Source organism: Podarcis raffonei, chromosome 11, assembly GCF_027172205.1.
Source record: "Podarcis raffonei isolate rPodRaf1 chromosome 11, rPodRaf1.pri, whole genome shotgun sequence".
Classification (NCBI taxonomy): Eukaryota; Metazoa; Chordata; class Lepidosauria; order Squamata; family Lacertidae; genus Podarcis; species Podarcis raffonei.
This window is the reverse complement of record NC_070612.1, coordinates 3,252,209-3,266,474: the sequence shown is the minus strand read 5'-3', so window position 1 is coordinate 3,266,474 and position 14,266 is coordinate 3,252,209. Positions and strand designations below refer to the sequence as shown.

General features: G+C 47.7%; 1 protein-coding gene across 2 annotated transcripts in view; it reads left to right on the top strand.

The window, feature by feature from the left end:
• UBAP1 (ubiquitin associated protein 1) overlaps positions 1 to 14,266 on the top strand; it is a 37,568-nt gene that overhangs the window by 17,177 nt on the left and 6,125 nt on the right. For both annotated transcript variants that reach the window (XM_053408987.1, XM_053408986.1), the window contains exons 3-4: positions 1,535 to 1,659; positions 4,695 to 5,615. In XM_053408987.1, the coding sequence (XP_053264962.1) occupies positions 1,535 to 1,659; positions 4,695 to 5,615 (1,046 nt within the window). The remainder of the gene's footprint in view (positions 1 to 1,534; positions 1,660 to 4,694; positions 5,616 to 14,266) is intronic.

Here is a 14,266-nt window from a genome sequence, read left to right as displayed (position 1 = left end):
TCTGTTCAGTTACTTGAGACCCTTTTAAATTTCTGAGATTGACCATGGGGTCTTCTTCTGCAAGCAAAGCACATGTTCTACCACTAATCTGTGCAGAAACTGGACTTAGGAGCTGTAGGACTCTTGTGATTGCCATCCCGTATCAGCTCTGCCAAGGGAAAATTCATTGGTGGGGGACGACTGTAACTGGAAACACCCTGGGAAGAAGAAATATGGTGCATGTGCCTTTTATTTCAGGACTTCCTCACCAGTTGTGCATTGTCACCTAGATGCGCAATATTTGTTCAGGACTGTCTCAGGTGGCCTCTTTTGCACATAAAAAGAATCTGTACTAAGGTGATCACTATGTATAAAAGGGGTGTGATGTAATTGACCAAGAAGAAGTAGAAAGGAGGAACTATTATTGTTCGTTGTAGTGAAGTGCCTATAGTGCCAGATAGGTGCTTTGGGAAGTCTTTACGCAAATGTTGCTCCTTTGTCCAAGAAGGTATTTCATTTCTGAAGCGGGTTTTTTCTTCTTTTTCCAGCAATAAGTATTATTAGTTTGCGCCTTTGAGACCTAGCTTTCTCCCTTTTTTGCATTCTCTTTGTTTTCTGAGCCTCCTCTGTTTTCCATAACTGACCAAGGCATACATTGTAAGTGAAGAGTACTGAGCAGTGCACACTGGAGAGACTGAATGGCTGCATGGCTATGGGGAAGGTGACTCTTGTGTTGGTTCTCCAGCATGTGAGTTTATGCAAGGTTACACTGGCCATTTAGATAGCAGCCGGTATGGGAGATTCCAAGATGCTCAGAGCAGTGCCCTCCTTGTTTTTCTTATTTCAGACCTGGACTTTGAATTGGGAAGCAGGTGCTCTCAGAGAGTAGACAGGATGGGGGCCCGGTGGACCAATGGTCTGGCTTGGTGCAAAGCAGCTTATTATATCCAACATGCATGCACCTCACAAGCTGCATAATAAGGCCTGCTGATTCCCTGAATCTTGCTCTCCCCTTTGGTTCCTGTTGGCTCCTCTTACTTGCATAATACTATGAACTGTCCCTCCCCTGCCTGATAATATTGGACAGTGCAGCAATATGAAAAATAGACTTGGGATGCCAGCAGCTTGTTGGAAGCAGGTGTGTGAGCTCAAGGTGCATTAAGCCCATCTCCCATCTATGGAGTCTGTTTAACTGAAGGCATTTGCTGCTGACTATTATATAGGTGCTGCTGACTATTATATAAGTTCATGTTTATATAAAACATGAACTTTCAAGCATAAAAATAGAAGGCGATTTCTAACTAAAACTGCTAGTGTGGTTATTTTTATCAGTGTTCAGGGAAATTGGGATGAAGCAGTTTTTGGAAGGCTTTTGCAGAGCCAGACACCATGTCACATTTGAATTGAATATAAACCCCAACATTCATTTGCTTTTCTGTTGGTTTCAGACTTTTAAAGCCTTGCTGTTACTGGGGATTTGGCCTAGATGGGCGAAATTGGGTTGTATTGACTGACAAATGCAAAGTCACTGACGTGTTTCATTCCCTCTCTTTAGGGACCTTCAGTTACCTCGATGACGTCCCGTTCAAGATAGGAGACAAGTTCAGAGCACCAGCCAAAGTTGGCTTGCCCATTGGCTTTTGTTTGCCTGACTCTCCACAGCTTGTAAGGGAAGCCCAGGTGAGACTTGCTTGTTTTGTACAGGGTTGCAATAGAAAGTCGTCTAACAATTTGTGGAGGCTTCCTTCTGCATAAGCATACTCAGGACTGTGCTTTTAGGTAACAGATTATTCTGCATTAACCTACTGCGCAAGATTAAAAGTGTTTCACTCTGAACAACTAAAGCCAGGCCCCTCTTTTGTTAACTGCACTGGAACGGCTGCTTCTGGTTCCCTTAAAATAGATTTGGGTAGTTTGTCAACACCTGCCTTGTGCGTGCTTTAATCCATCTCAAAGCCACATAAGGAGAAGTAGCTTCTGAAGCAAGCTCAAGTCTTCAATGCAACATCCACCTTTGTTAACCAACAGCAGAAAATTCTTATTGAAGATAAGGAAGAAGAACCTCTTCCCTTTCTTGATTTAGGGGTGTTCTAAAAGTTGCTGGATAAAGGCTTTGCGTGGCGAGTTCCCGCCCCCCCACCAAGGATAAATGAAGACACCAGACACCAGAATTTAAGGTTATATGGGCGAATTAGGCCACAACTTTATTGAATTCAGGAATGAGAGGCATTGGCTTAGGCATTGGTCCTATCGACTATCCGGCTCCAGCCCATTTGCTGGAGACACGGGAAGGGTTAACACCATAGAGGGGGAGTCTCCTGCTGAGGCACGTCAAGTAGGAGCTCCCCCGGGTCACCGCTCGGGGGCGTGCCTTAGGCCCACACCTCCATAGGCTTCGGACAGGGCCACGCCCCCCGGAGTCCTTTACCGGACCACCCTTCGTTCACTGGGGGGAGGTGATGGCGCTCCTCCTCCCCCCCACAACCTCTAAACCCATTCTTACCAATGCCTAACCGCCAATGCCGAGGAGTTGTGACGAGTTGCTACGAGGTAGGCGAAAAACCAAAAGGCTGCAAATTGCCAATTGGGAAAAATTCCTACCATGCCCCTTGCGGCGACAGACCAAAGTCCATAGCAAAGTCAGAAACCTGCTTACCTAAGCCTACCTAAAGGGAGGGAGGGTGGGAAAACGTGGGGGCTAGCCGGCAAAAGAGGGCGAGCCCCGTCCTCGCTGGCCCTAAATAGGGCAGGCCCCGCCCCCCCAGCCACCCGATTGGCTGGCTGGGGGGAACGACGCAGCCGGGATTCCCCTGCTCTCGCGGGGGCTGAAAATCAGCCCCCGCTCACGTGGGGTGGGCGTGAAGCCCGCAACCCCACCTCCTGCTCAGGTTCGGAAGTGGATTTGTCTTCACAGCTGGTTGATATTGGCCTCACTTAACCTTTGCAAACTTTAAGATAATACATTTAAGGGTTTAATCCTGTTCCAGGTGAATGTTATCCACTAACACAGGGGGAGTCTGCCTTATTATTTCTGTATAGTTTTTAAAAATAAATCCTTGCGTGCTCTCAAGAAGCAAACAGCAGTTTCAGGTCATTTGGAACTGACAACTCTGAAAGACCCTCTAGGTTTTAAAAATAAATAAATCATGGAGTAGAAAAAGGTTTTTAAAAAAGGGAATTATTCCTATTTAATAACTTAAATATTCGGTTAATATTTCATAAAAGAGAAGTATACAATATTGAGTATAATTCATGATGATTATAATCAATAAATCATTGCATTTACTGGCAACCAGACTACTGCAAAATGGTCCTGCTTCATCTGGGCCTCACCTTTATCATGTAAATGCACAAAGAAGAAAATCTGTGCTGATATCAGCAGCTCTTATTTTTTCCTTAATATATTTGACCACAAGGTTCCAGTTACTTAGCTCTTCTTTATCACCCTCCTCCTTTTCTCCTAACATTGCTGTAGTTTAATCATTCCCACTTGTCCCCATAATCTCATATTTAATTCTATTTTAGTTTGGCTTTGGCTTTTCTTCCAGTATGTGGCATATAATATTCGGTTTGATTAGATTATTTAATTTCTGTGCTGTTTAATATAATAAAAATATATCTAAGCGGTGAACAAACAGAAGCAACAACAAACAGCTTAACAAAATATTACAGAAATACACAGTTGCATAAAAAACATTACATGAATACAGTTACTAATACACATATAAATCAATATCAGTTCATTTTCCTTCTGACACACTCGTCCTCTCAGCCTCTGGGTTCTCACCCAGGGTCGAAACAAATTCTCAGCTCACCCATAAAAGTCTCACAACCAGAAGAGTTCCTGGAAACAGCAGTCATCACCCTAGTATCTATTTGTTTGTTTGTTTTCCACCCTTCACCCTAAGGCCACAGGGCAGGTTACAACATTAAAAGCACAACATTAAAAACAGCTGAAAACCATGTACAACCATTATTATTAGGCTGTCTGTCAGTATGCCATATATATATATATATATATATATATATATATATATATATATATATATATATATAATTGATGTTTTGAAATTTGTTTTTAATGTACACCCCCATGGGATATTTTGATATTTATTTGGTATATAAATGGAATGATGTAGGTCCTAAGAACATAAACCTCAAGTGTAAAGAGGTGCCCTTTCAGCATTCTCCAAAAGCAGTATAATGAAGGCGCAGAAGCATCTCTGTATCTGGTATACTTTCAGTCTTCTGTGTTTCATGTTGGCTCTTGGTTCTGTGCAACGTATCTTGACATCTCACGGCCCGTAATAGGTACGGGCAACTGTGGTGATTCTTCTCTCCCACCCTGGCCAAGCTGCCATGTTAGCATAGGCTAAATTTTGGGGGGGGACAAACTGGAGTGCTCATCCTCAGTTTGGTACTAGGTCCCAAATTGCTTATACACTTAGCCATGTCATTAAAAGTAGCCCCTCCCCACATTCTTGAGAGAGTGTGACATTGCTAATTCTCCTTAGTGTCTCAGCAGCCTTTGGCATCATTGCTCACAGCATCCTTCTGAAAAGATTCTTGAAATTGGAGGCATTGTTCCTCTGTAGTTCCATTCCTAATTTGGCAGGGGTTGATTTCCAAAGTAAGCTTTGGAGAAGATGTGTTTGCCAGCATAGCTCCTGCAGCTCTTTCTTACCTTGTTGTCTTGCGTTTTCCTCTCCCCCCAGTATGACTTCTCCTTGGAAAAGAGGACTATTGAGTGGGCTGAGAACATTAAACGAATCCAGGCTGCCCAGCAAGAGGCTGAGCAGAGGGTCGAGGAGGCGCTAGCAAGTAAAAAAGCAACCTTTGAGGAGCAGAAGCAAGCAGGCTTCCCGGACAGCGGCTGCCCAGAGAATGCCGTTCCACCTCCCATCAACCCCATCATTGCTAGCCTGCATCACAACTACATCCTCATTCCTACCCCTGCCAACAGCAGCACCGCAAAGCAGAAAGTTCTGAGTCCGCCCCATGCGAAGGCTGATTTCAACCCAGCGGATTTCGAGTGCGAGGAAGACCCCTTTGACAAACTGGAATTAAAAACACTCGACGATAAAGAGGAGCTGAAGAACATTCTGCAGCTCCATGTTGGTACTCCGGGGCCAATCATGGCCCAACTTCTAGACAATAGCTTGCCCAAAGTAGCACCTGAGTCTGTATTACAAGACCAGGAGGTCTTGGCGTCTTTGGAAAGGGCCAGTTTGGACCTCAAGCCCCTTCACAAACCAAACGGTCTTATCGCTTTACCGCAGCTGGGGGGTTGTGAAAAGATGTCCCTGTCTTCCAAAGTGTCCCTCTCACCCGTGACGTCGGTGAGCAATATCAAGTCGCTCTCCTTCCCGAAGCTCGACTCGGACGAGGGCGACTTGCAGGCGGCAAAGCTGGCGAGTACGTTCCCCGGCACAGCCTGCCTTCGCAACGGCACTCTCCTCAGCTCGTTGCAGAGCAAAGCCAGCGAACTGAATGGGCACCACGTGGCTGGGCTCTCTGACCTCAGCGTGGACAGTGGCCCAGAGGCACAGACGTTGCCCCCCACGTCCAGACTGCCTTCCCTGCCCAGCTCAGTAGCATGTACAGATGAAATCCCAGCGCTCACCACAGCCACGGTGGTAAGTTCCTGCGCAACTGAAAATGTTGCTTTGGGAATGGAGACCTTGATGTGGGCAGGGGAGGGAAAGGCTGGGTTGGGCTGCAGCTGGCTAAAATAACCCAAATCACATTTAGATGCCTTGTTGCCATGCTGTTGCTGTTGGGGTGATCGATGCGTTGTATTGCATGGGGGTCGACGACAAGTCTTCCTGCCTGCACCTAATGCCTACAGGTGCCCTTATGTTCTGTATTTTTGTGTTTTTATACTGTAAACTGCCCTGTGATCTCAGGATGAAGGGCGGTACAGTCATATCTCGGGTTACAGATGCTTCAGGTTGCACGTTTTTCGGGTTGTGCACCGCGCGGAACCCAGAAGTACCGGAACGAGTTACTTCTGGGTTTTGGTGCATGCGCAGAAGTGCTAAATCACGCTTTGCGAATGCGCAGAAGCACTGAATCGTGACCTGCGCGTGCGCAGACATGGCGCTGCGGGTTGTGAATGTGCCTCCTGCACGGATCATGTTTGCAACCTGAGTGTCCACTATATAAAAATACAATATACCGTATAATAAATTGATGAAAGCAAGTGTTCGTTCTGCAGGGCATGCAAGTGTACACCCCTTCCCTCCATAGTAGCTATTCTGCCACTAATACTGCCTGGCTAGCTTAGTGTTTTTGCAGAACAAGCTAGTGAGGGTTGCTCTGGTTCAGATTTAGTTGGCAGCGTGGCTGAATGTGCAATCTGGTGCGTTCTATGGCTTTCCCTGGGGATGGCTATGCTATCCAGGGTGTGATTTCTAGGATGCTGGGCACGTTTAAAGCCTTAAATACAGGCGTCCCATGCCCCCCAGTTATGCAGGGGTTACATTCCGGGCCCCCATATGCATAAGTGAAAATCGAGTCAGTGGGTAGCATCCTCATAAAAGCCTCTAAACACCTGTCTGTTCCTGCTCTCTAGCTCTCTAACCGTACAACTGTCTCTTCAACTAGAGTTGAAGCTCTGGGGCTGGTTGGAGGACAGGTGGAAAAGCAGCTGTTGCTCCCATGCATGTGTCAGCTGCTAGGCAGGGAGGCTGAGCAGCCTTTAAATTGCCCCACTGCGGACTTCCGGGGTGGCGCCATCGGCAATGGCGGACTCCCTCTGAACTGGAGGGACCAGCTCCGCGCGAAACGGGTCGTTTCCGCTACGGCGAAGCGGGGACCCTTTAAAAAATCACAGGCGGATGAAGCCTGTGACCATGGGACTCGGCGGGCACCTTTAGCGCCCCCCCAACCCGCAAAGGAACCCATTAACGGGCTCCGAAGCGAAGAGGGGGAAGTGGCGCGGTGCTGTGAGTCAACTGCTTTTTCCGTGGAGCGAAGCCGCATAGCCGTTGCCGGAGAGCGCTGCCTTTTTCCTGGGACAATTTGGCATCTAAAGAATCACCCGTGAGTACTTAAATCTTGAACAACTGGACTTTAAATAAGGACTGGCCAGTAGAGAGGAATTGGACTCAAAATTTATTTCAATTTGGTACTGAAACGGGAAGGTCTAAACAGGAAGTCAGCCTTCCGTTTCTTTGTAGTCAGAATAAAGCAAAGACAACGTAAACTAGAGCTTAGAAAATTACTTTTAAAGGATTGGCTTTCATCATTTAAAATCGTGGAACCCCCATTCGGTAGCAGGAGAAGAAGGGGGATTTCTTTTTGGACTGTTTAAACCTGCAGAAGTGAGTTTAAAGTAAAGTAACTTTCCACCGTCCTGATCCTGGAGCGGAGTGTCAGGACTGACGTTTGAAGCTCATTGACCAGAGACAAATGTTTTTGACAGACAGCTAAAAGAAAAGTAATATAGTGATTCGATTGTTTCCTTTCGCATTTCAAAGGAACAAATATTGACAGAATATCTTAAAAAAGAAACTTTGTCTGCGTGTAATAAAACACCCGGCGTCCAGTCACGCTCCCTGCGTCGCTCTGCTGGAAGCTGACCTGGCCGAAGAGCAGAGTTGCAGCGGTCCTGGGTCCGTGTGAGATAAGGGATAAATCAAGTCCAGAGACAGTTCGGTTCTTATCTCTAGAAGCGTTTATTTACAAGCCATAAAACAGTCACACTCCATCAGAACTCGGTGACATTCTCAGCGGTGCTCCAAAAGCACATCCGCAGCTTCTGCTGCTTAGAGAGAAGTGAAAGCCAGTCTGGAAGCAGAGAGACGCTGTGCGTCACTGCTCTGCGACAAGCTCCTCCTCCTCTTCCCAGACACAGGACACCACGGAGTTCTGACCCTGTCAGTTCCAAACTCCACACCCCCTCTTGTCCTGCGTCTGGAGACAGTAGCCAACAATGCTTTCCCCATACACAGACCCTCACAGAACTCCTCGTGCTTCTGGAAGGTTAATGGTTTTGTGAAACCATCAGCGAGGTTCTTGGTTGAGGGACAGTATTTCAGAGCAACTAGCCCCTCATGAACGCTCTGACATACATTCTGGAAACGTATGTCCAAATGTTTGGTCCTCGCCTTGAATTGCCCTGTCTCAGCTAATTTAAGGCATGGTTGGTTGTCTTCATGCACCACAACGGGCAGACAATTCTCTCCACAGATTTCCTCGACCAAACACACATAGAACTCCAGTTCTCTGCAAACCTCTGATAGCGCACTGAACTCAGCTTCAGTAGATGAAAGCGCTATGAGACTTTGCTTCCGGGACCTCCACCCAATCACTGAGCCCCCAAACTTTACCACTAGGCCTGACACTGATTTGCGGTCCTCAAGGTTAGCCCAATCCGAATCCACCCAGGCGGTCAGCTTAACATCACCCTCAGCTGACATCTTGAGGCAAAAGTCTTTGGTATCTTGCAGGTAACGTAGCACCCGCTTAACACCATTCCAGGCCTGCACACTAGGACTTGAAGCCTCTCTGCTGAGCAGATTGACAGCAAACGCTATGTCTGGTCTGCTCCACTGTGACAGATACAACAGACTACCCAGAGCTGACTGAAAGAGTTCAGTGTTTTCGAACACCACGCGTTCTACTTGCTGACACTCCTTCACGTACCCAGCCTCCATGGGTGATCTGGCACCTGCACAATCAGACATTCTGAACTTCTCAAGCAACTGCTCAATCTTACCTTTCTGGCGAAGCAAAAAGCTTCCATCACTTGCTCTTGTGATCTCTACGCCTAGATAGGACTTGACATCTCCAAGTTGCTTCAGCTTGAACCGCTTACCAAGCTCTTTAGCAAACTTTTCCACCTGTTCACTTGTCCTTGCCATCAACAAGATGTCATCAACAAACACCTGGGCCACTTGCTGTTGCAAGCCTGAATCTCTAATGTAAAGACAACTGTCTGCAAGAGATCTCTTAAAACCTAGCTCTTCTAAGGCTTCATGTAGGCACATATTCCAATTCCTGGCAGATTGGCGCAACCCATAGATGGATTTGTGCAATCGCCACACGACGCCTGGCTCACTGACTTCAAACCCTGGAGGAGGAAGCATGTACAACTCCTCCTGGAGATCTGAGTTCAGGTAGGCGACATCAACATCAAAATGGTTCACCTTCCAACCTCTCTGTGCTGCTATTGCCAAAAGCATTCTCAAAGTCTCCGCCCTTGAGGTCGGCGAATAGACCTCTGTGAAGTGGACACCCCTCCTCTGTGTGAATCCACGAGCCACTAACCTCGCTTTGTACTGTGGCTCTCCAGCTTCTGTGGGTTTAAGTCGGTAAACCCATCTGCAGCCAACAGCTTGCTGGTTAGCCGGCAGCTGTGTGAGTGAGAACACTCCAAGAGACTCCATTGAGTTCATCTCCTTCTGCATCGCCTCATGCCATTTGCTGGCTTCTTCCCGAGGCAACTTCTGAACATCCTCAAAGGATTCAGGTTCACATCTAGCCACACCAACCCAGACACTCGTGGCTTCATACCTTTCAGGTGGTTTCCCTTTGGTTGATCTTGCTGACCTCCTCAGCGTGAACTCTGGAACTGCGCCTGATTCACCTGGATCAACCCTCCTATCCTCTGTGTCAGAATCATCCCCCTCTGACCTGCTGCGCCGTTTAGGGCGAACAGCTGGTTCTGCTGGCGAGGATGGTTCACTCCTTGGCTCAGACTTGACAGAGACTTGTGGAGGGGTCCTGGGACTCCCTTTGGAGAGATACGGAGTCTCTCCCTTGGAGATCCCGGCTCTGGACTCTGTGGCTGTGGACTGTGCACCTCAGCAACAGGTTCAGCCTCACCCTCTTCCTCTTCCTCATCTGAGTCTACCAGAACATCTGGATTTCCGTGAAGACGCTTCCACCCACTCTGCTCGCAAAACTCAGCACTGCCGCTAATAAGCAGCTTGGTCTGGTTGCCAGTAGGGTATGCAAAGCGCCACGCCTTTGAACCCGGCTCATAGCCCACAAAGATCATCTTCCTGGATCTTGGCTCACCTTTTCTGCGCATGGCCTTTGGAATCAGAACCCAAGCTGTAGACCCAAAGGTGCGCAGAAAATGTACTTTGGGCTTTTTCCCATGAAGCAGAAAATACGGTGTGTCTCCTACACTGGAATTGAACACTCTATTCTGCAGGAAGCATGCTGTCCGATAACTCTCGGCCCAAAAGCGCTGTGGCAGACCCGAGTCTGCCAACATAGCATTCGCTGACTCCTGTAGCGTGCGAAACTTTCTCTCTGCAACCCCATTCTGTTGCGGAGAGTGGGGGGCCGTCAGTCGATGACTGATTCCCTTCTGCCTGAAGAACGATTGCAGCGCAGAACCTGTAAACTCCCCCCCACGATCAGACTGAAAGGAAAGTACTTTGGTAGAGAACCGTAGCTCTACTGCTGTGATCCAATCCCTGATCAGTGCAGCTGCCTCTGACTTCTGCTGCAGCGCAAATATCCACGAATGTTTTGTAAAATCGTCAACCAGAAGCAAAACCCACTTAGATCCAGCTAACGAAGGTGTCGGCATGGGGCCCGACAAATCTGCATGGACAAGTTCAAAGGGTTTACTGGTTTTCCTCTCAGACCTGGGGTATGAGCAAGTCGTGACCTTTGACTGCTTACAGGCTTGACAATCTAGGTATTTGTCACATGCTTTGAACCTGCACCCAATGGTGTTGCCTGCGGCCTTCCTCACATATGACCACCCTGCGTGTCCAAACCTCCGATGCCATAAGTGTAAACAATCATGGTGTGGTGGGATATTAGCACACTGCCCTTGGGCTTCTTCAATGGACTCTCCACTAGCCCCATTTTCCACCAGCCCCATTTTCCCACCAGCCCCATCTTCAATGGGCATCTCTACCAGGAAGAGCGTGCCTTTTCTCTGGACACTGTAGACCTTCTTCCCATCCCTGAAAAAGGAACACACATTGTTAGAAAACAAAACATCAAACCCAGCAGCCATAAGGGCTGGCACACTTAAAAGAGAGTGGGCAAGCTCTGGTACCACAAAAGCTTGCACCCAGTGATCTATGAAAGAACAATACAAATCACCAGATTCAGTCAGTGGTCTTTGAGACCCATCAGCTAAAGTAACATAGCGTCCAGTTTTAACTGTCTTGCAGTTCCTCAAAAGCCCAGCAGAGGTCACAAGACAATGCGACGCTCCAGAATCGATCACGAGAGATAAAGAGTGTCTCTGGCTGTTTTCCAAAGATGCCGTGGCGTTTCTCGCACTCCCATCTGTTGCCATGGCCACAGTCTCTCCCGGGCTAGGGCTCTTGCCTTTTCTCAGAGACGCCACCGCAGCTGTGAGGTGATAAGACGCCTTGTCTTTGTTTTTCTCCTGGCCTGCTGCTTTCCCACGTCTCTGCTGGGAACCGGCCCTGGGAACCTGCTTTGTTGACATTCCACGCCGGCCGGTGTCCTTGGCAGCCTGGGCCTCTAGCGGATGCTTCCCAGCGCTGTTGGACGTCGTCTCAAAGCACAAACAACTTTCAGAGCCTTTCGCTTTCTCAGAGCTCTTGGAATGGCCTGTCTGGCCTGCCCCCCCACTGCCTCTTGGGGTGCAGCCTGTGCCCTCTTCCACAGCTCTCAGCCGCTCTCCAGCACCATCACACAGACGTGTCGAAGCATTAAAACAGCTTCCCGGAACAGCCCCCTCTGGTCTGGCTCCCACTTCGGCCTGACATGCCGTCTTCAGTGCCTGCCACGCGACCCAGGGCTTGCTCCCTTGGCCCTCGGCTTCCTCCCGGCCCTTGGCTCCTGCTGAGCTTTCGCACAGGCTCCTCAGCACCTGCCAAGCGGCCTGAGCCGTTTCAACGCCCTCCAGGTGGGGCAACAGCAAAGCGTCCACACTTGCTTTCAGCATGCAGAGCTCTCTCTGCTCTCTCTCATTCAGCATAGCAGTAGCATGCATGGGTGGGGCCGGCTCCTTCTGGACTGGACTCCAGAGCCCTGTGGCCACAAACCACCCCCTTGCTCCTCTTGACCAGGCCTCCCAGTTGGCCCCATTCAGTCTCTCAAAGGGGATATTGAAGCTCTCATTGCCCTGCTGTGCAGCAGCCATCCTCCTCCCCCAGGGGCTTCAGCGTACTCACAAGTTTGCCAGCGCGCCGGACTCTCGAAGCAGCCGTTCCTCCTGGCTCTTGGCTCCGCTCTCCGGCATCTCCCTTCTGGCAGGAGATCACTGCAAATCACCGCTGGCAGCCGTCTCCCTTCTCACACTTGTCAGGAAACACGTAACTCCCATAACCTCTGCGTGTAATAAAACACCCGGCGTCCAGTCACGCTCCCTGCGTCGCTCTGCTGGAAGCTGACCTGGCCGAAGAGCAGAGTTGCAGCGGTCCTGGGTCCGTGTGAGATAAGGGATAAATCAAGTCCAGAGACAGTTCGGTTCTTATCTCTAGAAGCGTTTATTTACAAGCCATAAAACAGTCACACTCCATCAGAACTCGGTGACATTCTCAGCGGTGCTCCAAAAGCACATCCGCAGCTTCTGCTGCTTAGAGAGAAGTGAAAGCCAGTCTGGAAGCAGAGAGACGCTGTGCGTCACTGCTCTGCGACAAGCTCCTCCTCCTCTTCCCAGACACAGGACACCACGGAGTTCTGACCCTGTCAGTTCCAAACTCCACACTTTGTTGCTATTGTTCTTAAAAGAAAGAATAAACAAGTTTTCCCCCTAGAGGGAGACTGTGAAATTGTAACCAATTTCAGGAGCTTGCAGCTGCTACAGATTACAATCGTGGGAAAGGATTTGTGACCTTGTAGGACAATGTTTTCAGAAGCTCTGTTGGGTGCTTTCTGTAAAATAAATGCCCTATTGGATCAGTTAAGCCAGAAGACGGATTTGATGACTAATGCGGCCAGAATTTTTGAACAGGCAGCAGGAAACTACATGGAGCCTACCCAGGAACTAAAACAGGAGTGTGCTATGACAGCACAGATGAGAGAAGAGGATGCTGCTGAATCCTGGGTGCCAGAAATGGAGGGAGTTGCGGCCCTGCAGGAACATGAGCCTTTGGATTTGATAAATGAATTTGGAAAAAACCAGATTTGGAAAGATAAAGTTTGGTTTGGAAATGGGGGGTTGGATTGACCCTCCCATGCAGGGATGTTTGGACTTTCTGAGTCTGGTAATGGGCCGTCAGATGTTTGGAGCTGTGGGGGCTCTTAATTTTGGAGGGAATCTGAAACAGGTGTTTAAATATCACATGGAGTCTAGTCTGGACTATGGAAATGGGGCTGATCTGCTGAAAAGGGTCAAAAACATTACTAAGCTGGAGTTCCCACGAGTGAAAGGAAAATATGAAGAAGAGTCGCGGAAGGGACATGGAAGAGACTTGAGGGCCTCGGATATAAGGATACCAGGTTAATGCGCTAGATTAATGGGACAAAAAGGACTGACAAAATCTGGGACCAGGAGGAAGGGACACTGGATGAAGATTGGATTGTTTTACTTTTTTTTTCTTTTATCATTAGGACTGTATTAAAAAAATTGATGAATGTTAGAAAAATGTTGAAATGGAACTACTTGGTTCTAGTAAAAATGTTTAAAGAATTAGGTTAATGATATGGTTATGAGAAGTTGGTAAAAATAAGATTTAAGTTTTAAGTTTTAAGGCTTGTTATAAGACAAGATGAAAATAGATTAAGGTAATGTAAGGACAAAATATTATGAACTATGGAAAGGATTTGCTGTGATAATTATTAACTAGGATACAAGAAAGGGGAGGAGGAGGAGGTCAAAGAAAGAAGGTAATGAAAGTTGAAAATTTGAGAATGATGGATGTATTTTTTCTTTCTATTTTTTCTTTTTTATAATTTTAAAAAATCTTTAATAAATATTATTTTAAAAAAACAACAATAAATGTGGGAGAAGTGTGATAAATCAATCAATCAATCAATCAATTGCCCCCCTGCTCCTCAGGTCTCCTTGGGGGTTCCTCTGCCCTCACCGAAGTCCTCCTTGTGCTCTGGGGAGGGTGTTCCTCACAAGCCACACGGACTCTCTAGCTCTCTCATGCCATTTCCTGGTTTGAATCTATTTTTTATTCCCTGGCGTCGTACGTATACGTGGTCATGCATGATTCAATCATGCTGTTGTGGACTAGGGCCCTTTTCAATAGGAAGTTGGTTCTAGCATACGAAAACTTATTATACCATAATAAAATTGGTTAGGCCTTAAGGTGCCACAAGACTTCTTTTCATGTAAAAACAAAAACAAAAAAACTCGGCCCCTTGGAGAGAGCGTTGTTAGCATTTG